Raw genomic sequence first — 22,279 nt, 5'->3', positions numbered from 1 at the left:
TTGAAGAAGTGGTCTGATAAAAATAGGATCTGTTTTTAAAACAAATCAAGCAGTCTGTCACAGATTTTTGTGGAGAACTAAGTGGCAGGAAAAAAAAGATTAAATGGATGAAAACTTGAAAAGGCACCAACAGGGCTGCTATTCTGCAAATGACAAATCCTGGGCCATATAAACAAAGCTTAGGTTGCAGGGAGCATCAAGGTTTTCCACTAGGCATTAGCAACATGTTAGTTGCAGTTCCATGGCTAGTGGTAGCAATATGGCTTTAGAAGGATGCAGACAGACTGGAGACAGCCCAGAGAAGAGCAGTAGCAATAAGGAGCCTTTTAGAATAGATGATGAAAGATGGAAAAAAATGGCACACGAGTTCCTCAGTCAAAAAGGAAGTCTAATCTTCCTTTTAGTCAAAAAGGAAGACTAAAGGGAAACATACTGGTCTTCAGATGCATAAAGAGCTGCTTCAAAGGCAGAAGCAGTAGCTCTTTTTTCTCTATACCTTCCATGGGTAGGATAGAAATAGTGAATTTCAGCTGCAATAAAGGAAGATTTGGTTGGTCATTAAAGAAATGTAATGTGTCAGGGAGACATATGAGCATTAAGGATCATGAAAGTCCAGAAGGTGATTTTCTGGTGAGTTTTCAGTCATCATCATCAGAAAGAGCAGCTCAGTGACATCCATTAAGATCCATGTGGACTGGTGATTCTGCCCTAAAAGAGGGAGTGCTAGTTAGCAGGTCTATATTAACAGAGTTCTCCTGTTGCTCAATTCCATACAGTCCTTGGGAAAACCCTGAAGCACGTGGCTGATGGAGGCCAGTGGCACAGATCTGCAAATACTGTGTGGGGCATCCTTCTGCCCTGTCAGCAGCTCTCTGCTAACTTACCCTGTGAACCTGTGCTGAACTCCCACTGCCCTCTCTGTTCACGTGTTCACCTCTCCTCCTCCGGGTGCTTTCAGGCCAGTTCCTGGTGAACTGCTCATTCTGTGCCTCTGTGTGAAAGGAAAGCATGTATAAACTATAAATAGAATTGTTAGTAAATCAGGAAAGTAAGTATTTCAGATAAGGACAGCTCAAGTGGGTTGGAAGATGGCCCAGCTGAGTTACATGAGTGCTGATGTGATTCCAGCAAACAGATTTGATAAAACTTGGAAAGACTGAAGCAGTGGTCTCTGGTGAATTTAAGTTACTTTCTCTACTGGCTGGATTTTGCAGGTTTCTTGTGCTGTGTCTCTGCATTTATAATCTCATATTCAGCTAGAAATGAACTGCTAGCTAATGATATATATTGTAGTTGTCTCCCTTCTGTTACAAAATGTGTGTTTGCTTTTAAATATGAACAATAGGCAGAAATCCTGAAACATTGGGAAATTCCCTGTGCTCTTTCGTGACTGTTTCTGAAACCTCAGTTATTACCAATGTAGTAAAGAAATGGGAATTTTTCAGCTGCTTTATTTTAAGTGACCTTTCTTGATTTTCCTCAAAAACTTTTCCAGTTCTCTGTAGTGTGAAGTGTAGGGTGTTTGACCTTCCTTTTATTCTAATACTGTAAACAGTGTCTGCTGAAAGCTGGAAATGCCTTCAGATTTCCTTTAAGAAAATTAGTAGGGTTTTTAAATTTGATGTCAAAAAGGACTGTGTGGTTGACCATCTACTATCATGGTTGCTATCTGACATGAAGCTTTTACATTTTCATTGAGGCCAAATTTCAACAGTTTGTCTCTGCAGACCACACACTAAAACCAGTTCTTCTTTAGCAAGAATATATCCATGGAATGTCCACAAATCTCTGCAAACGTGCATGACATACTATTGCCTAAGGAGAGCAAGGATCTGGTCAGAAAGGACATCCAAAATCCTGTATCTTTGCATGCAGGTTTACATGGGATACATGATCTCTTGTCAACTGTGCAAGCCTGCAAAGGGCAGCTTTGGTTTTGGTAGAAACCATAAAAAATAAAAATTCTGAGCCAGTTCCCCATGAAAGTCACTGCACAAAATCTGCTTTAAATACTTCAATGTCAATCATTCTGTGAGATTAGGAGGATAAAACTGAGATTAATTAAAGACAGTGGATTAAGTCCTATAAAAGACAAATAAAAAGGGCTGAGTTTACATTAGGGATTGAGCTTTATTTTGTCTGCAATGCTAAAACTAATCTGATTATACTCTCTTTCAGGTGTTCTCTTGCCCTTGTATGTCAGCCTCAGATATAGAGAGGGTGGTGACCTTTGAATCTGTAACAAACTTGTGGCTTTTCTAAGGAAAGTGTCCCAGATATGGCTTACTGACAATTAGATCAGCACTAGCTTCTTTAAATAGAAGATCCAATTTTTCTGAAGGTCTCATAGCAGAACACACTCAGTCCTTTCTGACTCATGAGGACAAGGGACTGTGAGATGATTCCTCACACTTGACTTGGTTGTCAGGAGTCAAGAGCCAGACCCAGGAGGGGAGGGAAAAGATGCAGGAGTGGCATGAAGAGTGTATTGGTGGAAAGAAGAGAAAACTTTTATTGTTTTCCTCACTTCTTTAAGCTTCTCTGTCTCTGAAAGGCACCTCAGTGCATCCTGAGAGAGTCTGTGTGTTTTCCACCAATCTGGGGAAGTGTGCTGTGGAACTTATGTCAGGAAACTCAGTTGTGGAAGTGTGGTATAGCTTGCTTTAAAGATTGTGGGAGGCAGTAATCCCAAACTAACCCTCATCCTGAACTGGTTGCTTTTATCTGGTCTCAGTCAAGGCCAATATACCTTAAACCCATTTGAAAAACAAAGAATCCGGACATCAGGACAAGAATTTCCTGCTTTCCTCAGTAATTTCTGTAAAAGCTACAAATCTCTGTCTGTCTTGGCTGTGATGAACAAAAGGTATTTTATCTGCATTTTATCTTTAGTCTTCATTATTGCTTAAAGCGACTCAGAATTTAAGATTTTATCCAATAGGGAGGCTTTCCTCCTCCCTCTGTTTAGTGCAGTGATGAGCTGGGACATGGCCTTGTTGCCACTGCCCCCTTTCTCCAGGGAAGTCACCAGTCTTTAAGTGGTGAACTCTTGTAAGCCTTGTGGATAAGGGCTGGGATGCCCTGGAGGCTCCTCAGTGTGCAGCTCAGTGCTTGAACAGCAAGGGTTGGACAGCCCTTCCTGCTGCCCACATGCAGATGGGCCAGACTGAGAAAATCTAAGCTTTTAAGTTCTTGATTTAACAATCACATATTTCTTTTGGATCCATGTGTCACATTCTAAGTTATCTTTCCTTGCTTTGGTAAGACTACTCAGTTATAAACTTTACACTCTCTTCTCTCATTGCCTTTCCTTCTTGTTCTCCCCTGTCACAGGATTTTGTCCCCTTATTCTCCTATTTTTGGTAAAATAATTACTTTGGTCTGTCTTAAAAAGCCTGGCTGAGTCACACAGAGGAGTTTAGGCACTTATACCTTCACTGAAATCACTTAAATATTTAGCAGCTAAATAGTAATTTGTTGTTCAGCTCTATGAAATTGGTACTTGAATTCCAAAGTGGAATATATTCTCACTAACTCTTCCCCCTACCTAGATCCTCTCATTGCCCCAGAAGGATGTAAAAATAAAAAAGATTGATTTTGGGGCAAGTACCACAAGTCACCAAACTCTGCATGGCAAAATGGGCCTCTGGCAGAGGGTGGGTAAAAATGCCCAATACCCTGGGTTTGGTCACCTGGCTGCTTTGTTGTGCTGTGTCTGAGAACTGAGACAGTGCAGATACCCTTGCAAAGCTGGCTGAGGTAGAAGAACAAGCCCTTCTACATGACTGAGAGGGCACCAAGCAGGAACAGTCTGTGTTTGAGGCTCCATGGCTCTGCAGGGCAGAAGAGTCACAGAAGGTCAGTGACTGTTCTGATGCCTCTGATAGTATTCCTGGCAAACCCAGACATTCTCTCCTGGAACTCCTGCCTGTTAATGCAGGTTTAACCAGCATAAAATACCCTGATCTGATCTGCAGCTCAGATCCTGGAGGGATAAACAGAACACTCACTGAAGGGTTGATTGTCGTGCCAAATTGAGAAAGGGTGGCTGGAAGAAGCTGAGATAGGATCTGCATACCATGCCAGAAATCAGTGAAATGTGCTCTTGGGAGTACTTCAAATGTGGGCATGGCAGATCTTTCTGGTGAAAAGTTTTGAGACAGTTTAAGCTATGGTTCTAGTTACATCTGACTCTGGTAAGTAAAATCATAAGAAAATAATGATTTTTGTGCTGGCATGAGCAAGCAATGTCTCACAGATTTTCTGGTGCATAGTCTGTTCCCTTGTGGGGATTTTGGAGCAGTTTAGTGGTTCAGCCTTCTGTTTCTTGGATCAATTTACTGTCTGGGGAAGTAGCTTTTCTAAGCAAAGTCAGAGCTAGTCATTACTTGGATCTGGTCATTGTGAAAGTAGTGTTCTCCTTTAGCCTCCTACCAAGAATTAGCAAGGAATGTGGCAGCCACTCTTGCAGCATGGATTTTGGCTTGGCTAAGCTTCTGCAGCCTCTGTGCAGAGAAAAATACATTGCTGTCTTTGATCTTCCTTCAGAGTTAGGCAGCATGCAAGACAGAGGTTGCAGAGTGACAGCACTGGATGAAATCCCTGGCAGAGCCTTGCTGATGGTCAGACACAAGGTGAGACACAAGGTCTGTTTTACAGCCTGCTCTTGACCCCCAGATCTGGGTCCTGCTATGCTGCAGTGTGTGCTGCAGGGGCTGGGGGCATGGAGCAGAGATAAGTACAGGTCTTGGAGAGGTCAGGAGGTGACTGCTTCAGGGTGGGCTTATCCCTGCACTGCATCAGCCTTCAGCATGGTCTGTACTGCTTCCATGGGATGCTTTGGTACCAGACCCTGGGGCACCTGTGGGGTTCTGATTCATGGCAGTGACATCGTGGTCCAAGAAAGGGCCTTCCAGTCAATTCTGTGTCTGGGATCTGGGGCTATACATAAGCCACCATAAGCCAGTAGTGCTTGTCCAGCTTTATCTGAGGGTGTCAGTACTCCTGAAATGAGAAAATAAAACCTGTCATTTCCTCCCTGTTTGCTCTTCATTCTACTAATCTGTATAAAGTGGTGCAGTTCTCATCTTGGGCCATCTGTGAGGTGGTTGGCACTTATGAGCAGTCCAGAGCAGTGCAGATCCTGTGTGGAGTATGTCTGGGAGAAATGGGGCTGTTCTGGAGCATGCATGGTTTCACTGTGGGCAGAGAGGCACTGTGATCCTTGGGCTGGACCTTGTGTGAGCAGGCTGGACTGATCTGGTGGGATCCAAGGAGCAGGAGGGGCAGGTGTACTGGAGAAAGGAGGCTCCACAAGTATCTTTAGCAGACTTAGTACAGCACACAGGACTTGGTGAGACAAGAGCAGATGGGTGCAGGTGGTGTGACGGGAGTGTCCCCAGAGGGCTGTGAGGAGGCCAGCTGTCCTGGTGCACACTGCAGCCTTGCTACAAGCTGCTCTCTGTAGCCATGGCTTGGGGCTGCTCCTCTCAGCAAAAACTCCAGTTGTGATCCTGCTGGCAGTGCAAGCTCCAGAGGCATGCAGCTGGGGGAACATGTGCAGCAGGGAGGAGGGCTGCTGAGAAGGCACAGTGAGAGGGGACCAGCTGCAGAGCTAGGGCAGAAATGACATCTGTGACCAGAGAGTGTGGTGAAGTCAGGCTGGGAATTGTCACAGAGGATGTGGCGCTGCTCCAGAGGTGCAGAAGGCACAAAAGGCAGATTTTCAGCAGGGTAGGAGGTGGGAACAGCAGCAATTTGTGTGAGTTGTTTCCAGCTATAAAGCTAAAAATGAGAAGCTTTCAATGGGTGGGAAGGACAAGCTCCTTACCAGCCAGGTAGAAGCTTAGAATGCCCTTCAATTATCTACTAGAATTGCTGGGGAGCTGAGGCTATTCTGACTCCCAAGAGTTCTGTTTTTATGAGGGGTTTCTTCCTCCTTCCCTGTTCTCCCCCATAAATCCTTTCTTCTTCTCTTAGGTGGACAAACTCCTCCTGAGTGCAGGAAAGCACCACGTGCCAAGTTCTGGGGTCCTGCTCTCAGGAACACAGTCCTGCTCAGGACATGGATAAGCTCCCAGGAGCATGGGCAAGACACCTTCCCCTCGGTGCTGCTGCCTCTGGCTGCCCTGCACCCTCCCCACCCTGGGCTGTGCTCCCTGCCAGCCCCTTTGGGGCACACACAAAGCCACCTGTGTGACATTACATCTCCCTGAGCCCCCAGCCACCTCGGGGTGTCCTGAGAGTGCTCCCAGGCCTGTCAGCTCCACCGGGGTCCCAAGCAGAGCCCGTGGTGTGGGATGAGATCCAGCAGAAGGGTAGGATGTGGAGCTGTCACACAGTGTGCCAGACGTGAAACAAGGGGTGGAGAGGGGCTGAGGCAAGTAACTCATAAAGTCACAGCTGAAGATGAAATCTGAGGGCAAGATCAGGTTGTCATCTGTAGAAACTGGTTGGAAATTTGAGATTACAACCATTGGGCATAAACCCCTGTTTAAAGCAGAGCAGAAGGCACCAGGGAGAGAAGGGCTGGATGGAAATGCATGCAGGGTGGCCCCATGTCACCATAAATCCTGCGGGCACCCCTGCAAACAGGCAGAACTGTTGGGTGTGCTGGGATGTTTCTAGAAAGGTTCAGCAGCTAGTTTGATCTGCCTGTGGCATGCCCAGTCTGGCTACAGAAGGCACAGCTGGGTTTGCATGTGGCCCAGCCTGAGGCTGAAGATTTACAGCAGGAAGTCCTAAATGTCACATCAGCAAAGCTGTTCTTGCTCCAGCTCCAGACCCCCGGCACCTGGGGCATGCTGCTGCTCTTTCAGAGCACTGATGCAAGGGTTTGCCCAGCTGTCCTGTGAGCTGCCTCAGGAAGTGGTCTGCCCTGAAAAAATAATGCTGAGGGGGAAAAAGAGAAATGGTCATCTGTGGTTTATTTTATAAAGTCAGATCTCTTCCTTGATTCCATGGTCTGGCATGGTGGGGAAGGTCAGTGTGCCAGAATGAAAGAGCTAGCAGGCCCTGAGGCAGTGTTGCTTCATAATTTTTGTGTAACAAAACCATAATCAAAGTATGGTTTTTCCTACAGATGCCAGAAAGGCTGTGATATAACCACACTGCTGGATAACCACACTGCTTTTCTCTTTCTACCACATCATTATATTGGTATTTCTCCTTCACATAGAATGCCTTACAGGCACAACAGAACTGATTTTATGTTTGATAAGTTATTGAATGGTAGAGCAGAAAATGCAGAGAAGACAGAATTCTCACAAACAGAAATTTTCTATAGAGTGCAATCCAAGGTTTCTCTAATCTTGTATTAGTTTTTCCCTAAGTCTTTCTCTAATGCTGTCATGTTTAAAATAGAGAACTCTTGAAAAACTCTTGCATAACCACTTATACTGCCTTGAGAACGAAATGATCTCCATTGTGTTCAGGTTTGAGAAAGTTCTGTGTTTATGGGAGCTGCTTCATAAGTAAACACTTATAGAAGCAGCTTTAGTTTTTGCCAATTACTCTTGCTATATTTTGGTAATCTTTGTCTAAACAGATTTAAGTTAGTGACTAATACAGTTGTCAGCTACCCACTTGTTTCCTTTTCCCATGAATGTTCTACCCAGCCTCTGGCTGCCTTCAAGCAAACCTGATGGTGGCATGACAGAGTCAAGGACAGCAAGGTTCTCCAGGTGTGGAAACAGAGTGCAGTCAAGAACTAATTTTGACTTCCTGTACTGATGACATACCCACTTTCCCCAGATTAATCCCTGAAGGACTCAGTGTTCCTGCAGGCATGACTGACAGAGTGTTGCACAAGCACAGAGTTAATGCTGTGCTGGTCTTGTGCAGTCATGGCTTGTGCCTGGATTCCTCAGTGTTTAATCTAGGTGGCATCCCCACTCTACTCCTTTCCTCACTATAAAATCTGTATCCTGCTTATCTGTTTACCTGCAAGCTGGAGAACAGCTTTTCTGAGGCTGATATCCTGTTGTCAGGTTTGCTTGAGATTGGGCAGAGCTGGTAAAGCCATTGGGAAAAGGAGGCAGGAGCCTGAAAGCCTGACTTCCACACCCAGTCAGAGTGGTCACAGGGAAGTGGGGGTTGAAGATGGCTCACTGCCCTGGGATGGCAGGAAAGGGAGGCAGAATGGAGCAGAGGGAATGGTGCTGGGGGATTCTCCAGTCCATGCCCAGCCTGCCAGGCACAGCTTTCCTCACCCAAGGCAGGCAGTGCCCTTTGTGAGCTCAGCTGTCCATGCCATAAACCTCCTGAGCAGGTCACTGCTGTGGGAGCCCCAGCCATAAAAACAGCACTGAGCATCCTGTCATTCTGCTTCTGGGGGGGCCTCCAAGTACTGCAGAGCCCTCATCTGCCAGAGAGCAGGAGCCCTTAAACCTTTGTTGCTATGAAGAAGAGGAAAGATGGCGTTGGAAGAGGCTGCTGACTTTTCCCTCTATATCTTTCCAGAAATAAAGAATCCAAAGGTCACTTCATGGAATTTCTTTGTCCCCAGAAGCCCTTGCCTTGGGAAAGCAGCTCTAAGATCAGTTCCTTCAGGAGCAGTGTAAGCACAGCCATTCTGAATGTCTGTTCTTCTTTAATTCTTGATGTTTTCCTTTGAGATTAAAGAGCATGTTGCTAGTATCTGGCTGGTTTTAATTTGGGTAAAGTGGAAAAAGCCAAACTTCATCCTTTTATATAACTCTAGCCTAACCCTTGGGACAGATCTGAATCCATAGGACTCTATTGGATTGTCGTGATAACTGGTTCCTGTCCTTTTTGTTGCTTAACTTGCATGACTTTAGTAGAAATTAAACCCTTATTAGAAGTTTTCTGATGGCAGTAATTGAAAAGGCAATGTGATATGTAGAAATTGTTTCTTAGTCCACAAATCTCTTGAGGGACATGGTAGTATCTGTTTGCTTCTCTGCCATACAGTCTATAGTTCCTTGTCTTGTAAACATTCATTTATATGCACAAAAGATCCATGAAGAGCTCCATGGACCAGGAGCAGCACCTGCCAGGACCACAGGCAGTTTGTCTTTGGAGTGGCTGAATGGAAATTGAGGAGTTTCCCCTTTTGGTGTCAGAACAATTATTAATGTCTAATGAATTTTCTGTTGGCAAATAGGCAGTTTTATCATTATTGATGTTGTTGCCAGCTAAGTTAGATGGCATTAAGGGGATCTTTGAAGATAAATGCTTGTTGCTCTTTTTATGATTTGAAAGTTATGTCCAGAGCAACTTGCTGAGGCAGAATTTTGAAAAGAAGGTATGCAAGTTTAAGGACCTTGCCAAGTATGAGCACCCTGTTACCTGCAGGTGCATTTCCAGCCTCTTGGCTGGTGTTGGCTGCACAACAGCTTCAGGAAGGTCTAAAGGTGAAGTTCTGGCTGTGCCTCTCAGGGGTGCAGTGCAGAAGTTAAGGCTCAGTGAGCTGTGGGCTGTGTAAGCCCCAGGCATTTCTTCTGGGAGCTGGAGGCGACTTCTCAGTAACTCAGTAAAACTGGCTGTTTATGCAAGTGGTGACTGACCATAAACTCAGAAGTAAACCTGGGCATTTCATGGTATTGTCTCCTGTGCAAATTGACTTCTCTACCCCACAGCTATGGTCCAAGCAGTCAGCAAGGGAATCCCTCACTGCTGCCAATCTGGAAATTTTTTTCACTTTGATGAGGGGAGATAAAAATTTCTTTTCTATAGGCTTTTGAATGTGTTTTGAAAATTAGTATAATTTAATGCATCCTAGTAAATGCATCATTTAAAAGGTTTTATTTTTAATTGTAATTAGTCAAGGTAAACTTGATCTACTTCTGCTTGCAGGGAACCTACTGGAACTGTTCCCACTGAGTTCAGTGAATGCAAGATCAGACTTGCCTGGCTGGCTGTTGCAGAGAGCTGTTGTTTCTGATGAGACTTCCTGGTCAGGTGATTTTATTTGAGATGAAATCTGTAATTTCCAATCATTTTTCCATTCGAATCTATTAATTTGCTGTGGCAAAGTTCCTGAGTAACCTCTGCCGACTGACTGACCCCCTCTGACTTTTGACCAAATGTTCAAATAGTTTTCCTATTAGCAATAGCCAGACACAGAGTTTTGGATGGAACTTTGTAACAAGGATTATGTTTTGGCTTTTTATTTGCATGGTCTAATTTCCCCCCTCAAAGACTGTTTCTAATTCTCTTGAGATTTCTCTCTTATGAGAAAAAAAAGTAGCACAGAAGATGAATTGCCATATAGTCAACGAAACATTTTGGCTGCAATCTGCTACCAGAAGTTCTTCCTGAGTCTCTGAGGTAGGAAAACATCTCTACATTGTGGATGTCCAAGCTCCAATGACTGCTTGTTGCAACTTTTATAGTGATCACTGGGTTTGATCTGTTGAGAGTTGTTGCTGAGAACTAGAATGCTCTCAGCAGTGGCTGGAGGAAGAAGTTGTATTTTGATTCTGATGATTCAGATAAGTGCCACCACACGGGTTTAAGCAATGTGAGCAGCAAGTTTTCTTATGCATCAGTGGGGATGCATTTAATTCAGCCCTTCTCCCACTCACCCAGCTGAAAACTTAGATTCTTCCAAATCTTGAAAACTTTGAATTGGTTTTGGGCTTTCTACTGGCCTTGATTGCTGGAAAAATCTTAGTGATTGCACTGAGACCTCAAACCACACATGAGATTAAAGTTTGCATAGAAGTAATAGTTTCCAAATTTGATGGGGATTTTTTCTACATAGTTTTGTTCTCCTCTATGTACAGGTGTAAGTCCCCTGCCCCACTGGCAGCCACAGTCCCTCTGGGTCTGTGAGGTGAGAAACTGCTTTGAGGCACAGGGCTTCTGTCAATGACCCTGGGGAGATGTTGGTACCCCAGTTTAAGGTGGGAGGACAGTGCCAGCCCAGAGGGCAAGGAAAGCCAGGGGGACTCAGAAATGGCATCAGTTCTGTTGGCAGCTTCTTCCTGAGCCACTGAGCCAGAGCTATCCAGGTGTGGGAGTGCCAGGCTGGTGCCAATGCCTTCAAGCCCTGCCAGGGGCTCTGGTGTCATCTCCAGGTGCACTGAGTCCTGGGGCCGGGAGCTGGCACACCCTGCAGGAAAATGACATGAGAAATCTTGCTTGGCATGTGGTGGGAGGAAGTAAAGCAAAGGTTCCCTGGTTTTAAATGTCCTCCTGCAAGGTCAGTTAAAAAACCCCCAAACAAACAAAAAGAAAAACCAACCAACCAAACAAAAGCAAACCAAAAAATAACTTCCTGTAACATTGAGATGACACACCCAGTGCTAATATTCATATTTGCACCTGACTTTAAGAGAGCCCAGACTGGGGAGGAAGGGGTTGCAACACATGCATGGTTTTTATAGTGGCCAGAAAAGGAATTTCCCACTACTACAGTAAGGCTTTTGCTTAGGATGAGAATATAGACTGGGGAAAACAGACAAGCAGAGATAGAGAATGACAAGTAAGCAGCCAGACAAAACCAAACCACTTCCATGTAAACACTCTGGAAACTGCAGGCGCTGTGCTTTGCCTAGTTTGGAGGAGGAGGCAGATCACGAGATTTTCATGCACTGCCTCCACATGAGACATGTTCTTCTCGTTCCTTTTTGGTCATATCAAGTGCAATATCTGGGGTGGATGAGCCTTTACCAGCAGCACCATGGAGCAGAGACAATTATCAAACCCTGCTCCAGGAGGGGAAGTGAGAAGTGGTGCAGTAGGAAGATGGAAGGACTTTGCTAGCTCTGGTTAGACTGACCAGATGTTGGGCTTTTCAAGGGACAGAAGCAGAAGATTGTTCTTGCATCTTTTAAGGAAGAGGAAGATGAGCTGGGTCAGATGAGCAGTGGAGGAGACTGGGCTGAGATCCATGTCTTCCCCAGTCATGAAATAATCATGAAAGCAGAATAAACATGTCTGGTACTGCTGTTTAATGGGTGAACACTCTGCATCTTGTGGGCAAAATGAGAACACAGAGCATCCTGGAGCTGTTCATCAGAATGGCAGAGAGGTCCACAAACTCTGGAATTGTTTCTGTCAAGGGATATTGCTGATTCTCTTTCCTGCAGTGGCACATCCCTTTCCAGAACATCTCTGTTAGCTGCTGACACAGAAACATGACAAAAATCAGGCAGCTTTTGCTGTTCACTCAACTCATTTTCTCCCCATCTCTGATCCCAACATGCTTTCTCTGTCCATGTTTCAGTTGAAGCCATAAACTTCAGCTGCTTCAGGCATATCCTGGATATGTCTTTATTTCTTCTCACTGGTGTTAGCCTTGTTGTTCCTACTTAGTGAAGCAGTCTTAAGAGGTCTGCATTAAGAAGGCAGGAAACAAAACCTTTCTGACACTGTTGAAACAGCTTATTTTTTTCTTTCCCAGCAAACTCAGTCTGGACATCAGTACTGGGATTAAGCTCTTTTTGTGAAGTGGTTTTTGGGAGATGGATTGTGGTGTATGTCATGGTGAATTTACCAGGCACAGAGGGTCACTGCCTTACCCTGAGGGAAGAGAGCAAAGAGACACCCCAGGTTTGCCACAGTGGAAAAGCAAATATCTAGAAATTCTTCAAAAAGGGGCTTGAAATGTGGTCTGTTTCCCTTGGTAAGGGTGGGTGCCATGATAGGAGTCAAGTGCTGGAAGCAATGTGTCCTGAAAGGCAGGATTTCTGATCCCTTCTGCTATTTAGGACAGAAGAGCTGTGGGTTTGGAAGAAAATACTCTTCTATGAAGCCCAGAGGTTTTCTGTCCCTGTCACTGTCCTAGAACATACCCTGTGACAGAGGAGAGAAAATGAAGAACCTCAAGGAAAGATGGATAAAATTCCTCTTCTTCCAGGGTCAGTCTTGCCTGTGGAAAGTTCCTGTGCAGAGCAGGATCCTTGGCAAGAATTCACCTCCCCCAGGTGAGAAACAGATGCCCTCAAGACCAGGCAAAGTCTCCAATGTTTTTCTTCCTGTTTGCTCCAGGAATATATTAGTGGGTTATGGGAACAAAGCTGGGAACTGTTTCTTTGCCTGTCATCCTGGAGTGCACATGGTGCTTTCCAAGCTGGAAAAGGGATGGGCAAACATCAGATAGGAGGGGCTGAGGAGCTCCAGGTGCCCAGGTACAAGCTATTCCTCTTTCCAGAGCAATTTTTTGGCTCAGTCCCTGTGTGCTCTCAGGTTACCCCTGAGGAAGAGGGTGGCTGGCAGTGGCTTGCACAAAGTGTTCTGGCAGTGGCAGCCTGTTCTTTGCTGCTGTCCTCCCCAGGCATGCACACACTTCACTGGGGGGTGTGCCATGCCTCAGCAGTAGCACCACACTGGCAGTCTATGCTTTGCACACCCAGTTTGTGTGAGTGCAAAAAAACCATTTTTTTTGCAATAGTTGCAGATCCATTCTTCTTGTGGAAATAGGCTGACCAAAAAAATTGAGATGTTCTGGTGTATTTCTTGTCCTCAACACTGGAGATGCTAGAGGCCACGACAGAAATTCAAGTGCAACCCAAGAAAAGAGATAACTCTAAGAGGTTTAAGAATAAGTAGGTGATAGATGGGAAGAAATGTAGATGACCATTTATGCAGTTTGGCTATTATTTTTTGAGACCTTCATTAAACAGTGAAGGAGGAAAAACAAATTTTTGCAGATGGAGCCTATGTGAAGCCACTGTCCCATTGTTTGTCATGCAAAAGTTTTATCTTGCACTTGACGTGGTATGGCTGCAGCTGTTGAAACAATCTAGCTTTCTGAAAATAAGTAAAATATTTACGTTGTTTCACTTTTTTAAACTTGAAAATAGCAAAGCTGAATATTGACATTTATCCAGTTAATAAAAGCAGAAGCCAAGTATACCCTTCTATTTAACTTTAGGTCCCAGAATTATTTTGGAGTAACAGCTCACTGAGTATCAAGCTTGTACGTGTTTTAGTTCCTTTTCCTTTCTTCCTGCATATTAAGTAATAGAAATTATTTTTTCTGTGGTGTATCATAATGCAACACATCATAGCCCTTGGTTTGGGCTTTTTCCTACCTGTTTCAAACCCCAACTCTTCTTGAGTTCTCTATTTTGATTCTTTCCACACACGGATGGAACTAAAAATTTCTGCAACCATTGCACAATATGACAGAGAGCCTTCCAAACCAGCTGTCTGGAAGGTCTGGTCTGAGTCCTGTGGTAAGGAGACATCATCCTGTTGCAATTCCAGTACAACTTACACTGGTAGAAGTTAAAAAATAATTGTATAGAAATGAATGACTTGTGTCAGCCATCTAAATGTAAGGAAAATTCAGTCTAATAATTTCCAAGGGATTCTTCTAATAGGCCTAGGCTGGATTAGTGCCAAGGAAACTCTTTCTTTGACTGTAGCTACATAACCCAAATTACCTGCATGTAGGTGTGTTACCTACAGCAGTGGCATGGGAAACACCTTATATTGACACTAGTCAGGCCAAGGCAGAAAAATGCCAAACAAATAAACAGGCAGCCATAAGACCTGGTGGGTTGTTCTTTGGTAGCATCCCTGATCTTCTTCCTTTTACTTACAGTTCCTTTTTTTTAATAGAAATAATTTACCTCTTTACCTATGGTTTTCTTCCCATGCAGTCTCCATATCACCACGTCTGTCTTCTTCTCAACCTGGTTTCTTGCAAGGTCCCTTCCTTCTTCATCTTAGGTTCCTGTGTGCATCCCACAGGATTGCTAGTTGGGTTCCTATCCCATGGTAGGAACCCAGCCAGCAATCAATCAGCTGTGATTGCTGGTTGGGTTCCTACCATGTATTTACAGTTCTTCCTATTTATTTGGGCTGTCTCCCTACAGACTGTCCTATATTTGCCCTGTGATAATGCCATTCAGTATTCCCACAGGGAAACCTGCTGGCTGCCAGCAGTGCTGCTGATGCCTGGGGGAGGCAGGAAGGCATTAAGTTGGTGGTGTGGTACCAGGGGAGGTGGTGGCCTCTGTGGTGCACCATTGTCTTTGCTGCTTTCATTCTGGAGATGCCAGTAGCTTTTTGTTATCTGACACATCTGAATGGAACAGATGTGCAGAGGGAAGAAGAAAATCAGATTTTTAGAAGAAAGTGAATTTTTACATCTGTTGCTAATATTCTGAACATCTGTACCACTGCAGCCACTAAAAAGATTGCATGTAAAGGACAAAATATGACATATCTATATGTCTTCAATTAAAGTGCATTTGCAAGTAGTGCTCCATGCATTTTAATATGGATATTCAAATGCTGCTGCAAATACAGAGCTTTGGCAGGTTAGTGGGAGGGCAGAGAGCCTGCTGAGATGAACTTCTGTCAGATGCCACCATATCTCAAAGTGCAGCAAACCTGAGAGGCCTCTGAATGATTTTTTGCATTCTGGCTGTGTTCAGTGCTTGTCTGGCTTGCTGAGCTGGGCTATGTTTTGGCTTACGGTAAACATTGTGACTGATGTCCCAGACCCTGGAGCTCTTCCAGCTGAGTGACCGCTGGCAGCCCTCTAGCATGTGTTCTTCCAAACATTTGTCTGTTGCTGTGGCACATGCTGTTTACTTATTCAGATGGGCTTTCTGTTAAACATTTTCTGTATTTCTTTTTATTTTCCTTCTCACTTCATCAGAATGCAGCAAGTCTGGCTGCTTGTGCAGGGGAAGGTGCCAAAGGAGCCTGTGCACAGCTTGGGTCACAAGCTTCCCTCAGAGCAGGTAAGTCATGGAGCATCTCTAGGGATGTAGGTCCAAAGGGAGGATTAGATGTCTGCCTGGGCTTGAGCTCCAAAAGTTATCTGGAATCCAAGGTTATACTGGTCATAAACTGGTTCAGCATTGTCATGTGACAAGAGATCTTCTTCAGGGTAGTGATGGATACAGTGAACAAAATAATTATATCTGTAGGATCTTAGTTGTGTGATGTGGACACTAAAGATGCTGACAACCCCTGGCATGAAAGGAAGCCCACTAGTAATGGATAGCATGCAGGACAAATGGGTATGTGAGATTTAGGGCACATGATGCCTGTTTCTCAGTATTCTACAGTGTTTTGTTCATCTAAAATATTTTATGTTTTCTCATAACCCATTATATATTTATTTATAAAGTTATGCCTTTGAATTAGGGCCAGAAGTACCTATTTGCCTTGCTTGGTTTAATGCATTTAGTATTACTGATATCCAATTATCTAATTTAATTTCAGACCTTATTTTAATGATAAGGTATTTTAAAAAGAGTTTCTTTTGGTACTGAGCAGTGTTCTCAATGAAGTTCTTACCTACACACATCCTAAAACCTTCTCTGAACAAGCACCTGAATCTGTGTATTTAGGGAAGGTGTTGTTTCCCAGGAGGTTGACCATTTGCTAGTGATATTCAAGAGAAAACTTTAATTTTGGACCAAAATATGTTATACTTATTTCATTGGTTCTTCTGTCTCATTGGTGTTCTTTTCCACAGCTGCTGTTGCTGTGCTGCTGCTGCAGAGCCATGGTGTGTGGTGGAGCATGGTGAGCTGGCTGCCTGTGGGGACAGCAGCCCAGGCAGGGCACACCAAGGGTCATGTCTTAAAGGTCACCTTCTTTGGCTGCCTGCAATGTCCCAACAGCAGGGAAGGAGTTGATTAATTATAATGATTCAGAAAGCCATTGCAGTGATTCAGAAAGAGCTGCAGTCATAAAGAGCATAAGAGATATGTTGAAATTAAATTTTAAAGACTAATTCCAGGAAAGAGCTAATTTTTGACTGGTCAAAATTCCTGGTACTGGTCTGGCTGTATCTTGTATGACAGCAAAGGGCAGGGGTTAAAGGTCTCTGGTTAGCATAAAATGTTATTTTTCTTGTAATTCTGATCTGATAACTCTTCTCGTTTCCAGTGATGTTAATGATTCCTTAGAAAGTTAAGAAATATATTTATTTCTTAAATAAACACAGTAGCAGAAAATCATCTGCTTAAAAAAAAACCAAACTGCGTATTTGTGGCCTTCTTACAAGAAGGATGAGGCAGAAAAGAGAGAATTCCTTAGCAGACCTTTAGCACGACAGCAGAATAAAGGAAATAGATACACAAAGTTCTTTAGGATTATTTCTCCAAACTAGGTGAATACACACTTCATCCTGATGAAAGCAACATTTCCTCTGGAAATGAAGTCTGAAGCCTAGCAGTACCCAATGTTTTCATACAGAGCCCAACTCCATGGGACTTCTCCCAGAGGAAATGTGGAAAAAGAGCCAGACTAAGCCAAGGTCTGGTTGTGACAGCAAACTTGGTCCTGTGTAAAATACATTCACACTTGCAAAGCATGCCTGGTTATGAGCCAAGGAAATTTATTTCAGATGTTACATTTTTGCCAAGTGTTTGAGCACTTGAACGCTAATTGCATAATTTCTGCTTCTTTTGCTGGGGTGGCAATGAATACAGGAGATCTAGCAGAATTAGAGTGAAATATTTGGGCATAAGATTTTCTAAAAGAATCCTGAATTAGACATTGTATATCCCTAAGCATACCTACTGCCATGTGAGGGAAAGTCAGGAGTCCCTACTTGTTGAACTGTACACAGAAATGTATACATCTAAAAGTACACTCTTGCTTTGGAGACTAATCAGCAAGTTTCAGAGATAGGCAACCATAGGGAAATTCAAGGGTAGCTGAATTAGCCTGCTTTATCCTGCTAATGTCATCATGCAAACAAGGAATAAAACAAAGTTCCTTTCATTTGTTTGTGCTTGCCATTGTGATACAAGGTATGCCCCTCAAAGAAATGCTGGAAAAACGGGTGCTTTGTAAACTAAAGGTGCAAGAAAAAACAAATAGGAGAGCCAAAAAGCATGGCCATGATGTTCAAATATGCAAAAGGCTGGTGTAAAAAGGGTGGGAACCATCTGTTCTCCATGTTGTAGTGAGTATGGCAGGTCTGCAAATAAACTAAGAGTTCATTTTGATATTAAGACATAGTTTTGAAGAGTAGAGGTTGTGAAATATCAATATGGGGAGTTTTGGAATCTCCATCTCTGAGATAGGACAAAAACATTTAGTTAATCCTTCTTCAGGGCAAAGGACTGGCAGGGCAAAGGACTGGCATAAATGACCTTAAGTCTCAGAAAGTACCAGTAGCTTTTGGAGCAGAAGGACTTTTGTTCATCTATTTTAGGGTGGCTGGAATTTCCAGCCCTTTCTTATCTAAATAGGAACTCTCTCTGGAGTTCATTGTTCAACAGGAAAAATTCCTGGGTTTCACCTTAGCTGGAAGACCTAATTTCCTGTTTGATATTTTAAACAGAACTGTGTTCTCAAAGAAGAAAGTCCCAGACACCTTATTAGGAAAAAAGAACAACACAAAAGAAAAATCCCAAAGGACAGTGTAGTGTGACCAAGTAAGAAACTTTACAGTGTAACAGAGTCTTCACAGCATGTATTTTATTTTTGCTAGCTCCAGCAATCTAACCCAAAACAGTTCCACAGAAAAACTTAGATACCTAATGTCGTAGTAGATGCCAGTGTCAACAAGTGAGGGCTCAGTGCTGAGCCCCTGAGCATTTGCTGGGTTTACAAATGACAGTTCCTTGGCTGCCCTTCCTGTGACAAGTGGCCCACCTGGTAGCCAGTGTGGCTAATCTAGTCATTTAGGCTACCCTGGATCAGAGAGAATCCATCTCAAACTCACACAGCAATGAATATTTCAGTGCACGCAGCAGAACAGCCTCAACGAGAGTGATGAGGAAAGAGATGTCCTCAAATGGCCCAGACTTATCTCTGGAAGGTGAGGGACTTGCCTGCAATTTTCTGCTCCAGAGCACAGAAGGTTTTCCAGCCAAGTGCTGCTACAGCTGGTGTCAGTGTTGACATCTCCAGCACCAATTAATGTGAGGTTAGAGCGGAAGAAGGAGGAAGAACTTGCATTTCTGTGTTTGATAATGTGTCAAGACACCAAAAAGGTAGGCATCATTGCATTTCAAGTTATGCCTTTAGTTCCAAGAGTGCTGTTCTAGTAGATTTAGGTTTAAAAAATTCGCTTTGCTTTCTGACTGTGTCATGGATGGCCCTGTGGACTTACCCATACTAAGGTTTTCTGCCTAGATTTGTAAAGTAGTGAGTGCAAGCTGATGGCTGATTAGAAGCTCAGGTGGAATGCTGCCTAGAAAAGAAAAATTCTGCTTGCTTTCTGGTGATAATAGTCTCTTCAATCCTAAGAGCTAACTTGAAACCAAGCCTTGCAGTCGTGTTTTGAACTACTTACAGTCTCTAACACTTGCTTTGCTAAAATTTTCTGCAGCTGGTGGCTGTCCAAACATAATGTATTGATTTAATTCGAATTAGTTACATTTGGAAGAAACATTTCCTGCACTTAAGGGAAACAATCTATACATTACTATCTTTCTTTGAAACACATCCACAGCTGAGACGAAAAAGTAGGAAAACAGGATTTCTTTTTGAGAAATGCTTTTGGATGTTTTGTTGGTGGTAGGTTTATAGCTGGATGAGTTAGGGGATGTTGAAAACAGCAGTTCTTGGAAGATCTGTGCATTTTTATTGTGATTGTGTAGGAATGTCTTTGGACGAGGGAGAACTAAGCTGGTCTCTGAAAGACTGTTGGCTTATGCAGAACAGATCTTTTATCTTGTGTCCAGCCCCCATATTCCAGCTCATGCATTTACTCATCTGTTCTCACTTACAAATAAGAAGAGACCTTAAAAAGTTGCATTTACAGCAGGTTAATAGCCTTACAGTTGTAAAGGCAAGCAATGATAAGAGGATATATAACCCCAGGAGTTTTCCAGGCTGTTCCCTGCAGTGTGAATTCCCTGGGTCACCTGATAAAAGTAATGGAACTGCAGCCAGTAGCCCAGGGGCCTTGCAGTGGGACCACAGCACAATCCTTGCCAATGTAACTGCTCACCAGACTGGGCTCCCTGAAGGCTGCCTGTTACCTGTGCATGTAACCTGTTGTTATGATTTGGGTGGCATTGAGTAACATTGCTCATTGCTTTCCTTATAGCATCTTTATGGGTGGCTCTCTACTCTATGGGCTCCTTATAGCAGCATGTCTGATGTCAGAGAGAAGCTTTTGAGTGCTGCAGGGGGACCTGAATAAAGCTCCTACAAGAAGGTGCTTTCTTGGGAAAGGCATCTCAGTAAAGGAGCTGTGTACCTTGCACAGCTCCTTGCTGATCTGTTGTTTCCCAAAGACACATAAATAGACCTAACAAAAAAGCACAGGACATGGAGTACTTGGCAACCTCTGTCTGATGTCTCCTGGTACAGGATTATGTGTCTTCAAGCGGTCATAGTTGTTCCAGTTTTTCTGATGAAAGCAAAAGCCATAGATTCTGTAGGATTAAAAAAATCTTGGCAAATCTTCATGAGGTGGTTATTCCCAACATTTCTGCAGCTAGAACAGAAGTCAAAACTGCTTTTAATGTACAGTTATTTAAAATGATAGCCTAACTTATGAGCCTGGAAAAGAAAGTAGACAAGACCATTTACAATAGCATGTTGCAGTAATTAAGGGTATTATTCATAAGCTAGTTCTTCCAAAAAGCCTCTAAACTGTTACCACCCACTCCTTCTCCTCCCTCAGCTTCACCAGTTGTTTTTTCACTTGATTATGGTGACACAAAGACTACCCTTCAGAAAACCAAACTGTAGGACAGCCATCCTGTCTTCCCTAGGCTTTCACGGGCATTGCCAGCACCTACCTTTGATTATATTTTGGCAGTTGTGTAAGTTAGAATCAAAGTGAATGTCTAAGTCTCAACCGATTTAATTTATTGGTGAATATTTATGAAGGCAAGGCACATTCGTGTTGGCACAGGTAGTGCAGCACGTACTCCAGTCACAGTGCCAATTGCAGATCTCAGAGCTCAGTTTGCAGCCTGGATGTGTTTGTTATGACCCCGTTTTTCCATGTGCTGTTGGGTTTGACAGGAGCAGTGCCAAGCGATGTGCCTTGCTGCGGTTTGGGGGCAGCGTGGGATCTCCCGGAGCAGCTTAATCCCAGGGCTGCTTGGAAGGGGGCTCCTCTCTCACCTGGGGAGTGTCGCAAAGCTGTCACACGGAGTTTTCAAGACATTGTACGTGCCATTTTAAGTCTTGTGGAACGCGATTTGGGAGATCCCATGCAAAAACCAGAGCTACGCTGGCTCAGCACAGTGACAGGCTCGGCTCTGCCAGAGAGATTCGTGCCCTCGGCAAGCCCGGCTGCGTCTCGCTTCGTGTGCGAGCTCGCTTCCCGCGGGAGGAACCCACCCGGGGCAGGCAGGGAGCGGGCAGGCAGCTCTCGCAGCCAGCCTGGGCACGGCAGGCGGGGACACGCGTGGGACACACAGCGCAGACACAGGCTGCCACCTGCCCGCGGGGACACGCGTGGGACACACAGCGCGGACACAGGCTGCCACCTGCCCGCGGGGACACGCGTGGGACACACAGCGCGGACACAGGCTGCCCCTGCCCGCGGGGACACACAGCGCGGACACAGGCTGCCACCTGCCCGCGGGGACACGCGTGGGACACACAGCGCGGACACAGGCTGCCACCTGCCCGCGGGGACACACAGCGCGGACACAGGCTGCCACCTGCCCGCGGGGACACACAGCGCAGACACAGGCTGCCACCTGCCCGCGGGGACACGCGTGGGACACACAGCACAGACACAGGCTGTCACCTGCCCGCGGGGACACACAGCACAGACACAGGCTGCCACCTGCCCGCGGGGACAGGCAAGGACAGCCGGCAGCCCCAAAACAGCCCAGCGTGGCTGCTCAAGCAAGTTTAAAGGAGCTTAAGTCTGGAGAGCTGTGATTGGGAAGTTTAAGAATATTGAGTTATTTAGTGATCACTCTGCAGTCTTGGATAAATGAGGGGACACTGTCTGGTATGATGTTAGCTGCTGCTCCACTCCCTCAAAGTACAGGACAGGTGTTGTCCTTGTATCTTAGAGACACACCTGGAACCTTAAGACCCCTTGAGGCAGCCCAGATCATGGCCATCCTGCCCACGGGCTGCAGTGACAGCCCTGGTCCCCAGCCAGCAGAACCGGGTGCCAGGGCACAGCCAGCCACAGCAGGGACAGAGAGTGGCATGCCAGGGCCCTTCACAGCAGTTTGAGGAGCATCATAAAACATTCCCTGCAGCTCCAGCTATCCTAGAGAAGTCTGGAGAGGGATCTTCATGTAGTTTTAAGGAAGGACTAGGAAAAGACCAAGAAACATAAATCTTCCAATACTGATAATCTGGAGAATGTATCAATGCAGTCACTGACTGTAGGATAAATATGCAGGAAATGAAACTGGGTCCTTCTGTTTCATCAGTTTCTTGTTCATATCCCAAA

At 44.7% G+C, this 22,279-nt stretch overlaps 1 protein-coding gene across 1 annotated transcript; it reads left to right on the top strand.

Moving 5' to 3' along the window:
• The first annotated feature begins 12,839 nt into the window (after positions 1-12,839).
• LOC108961628 (uncharacterized) lies at positions 12,840-21,734 on the top strand. The gene is made up of 3 exons (XM_050976448.1): positions 12,840-12,893; positions 15,584-15,668; positions 20,878-21,734. The coding sequence occupies exon 3, from the start codon at positions 21,069-21,071 to the stop codon at positions 21,732-21,734; it is 666 nt and encodes a 221-aa protein (XP_050832405.1). The 5' UTR covers positions 12,840-12,893; positions 15,584-15,668; positions 20,878-21,068.
• Positions 21,735-22,279: the final 545 nt, after the last annotated feature.

This window comes from Serinus canaria, chromosome 6 (assembly GCF_022539315.1).
Source record: "Serinus canaria isolate serCan28SL12 chromosome 6, serCan2020, whole genome shotgun sequence".
Lineage (NCBI taxonomy): Eukaryota > Metazoa > Chordata > Aves > Passeriformes > Fringillidae > Serinus > Serinus canaria.
This window is presented reverse-complemented; position numbering and strand designations above follow the sequence as displayed.

Bases quoted from the DNA above. Each gene is read 5' to 3' on its own strand.
- LOC108961628 (XM_050976448.1), top strand. From the start codon at position 21,069: ATGCAAAAACCAGAGCTACGCTGGCTCAGCACAGTGACAGGCTCGGCT.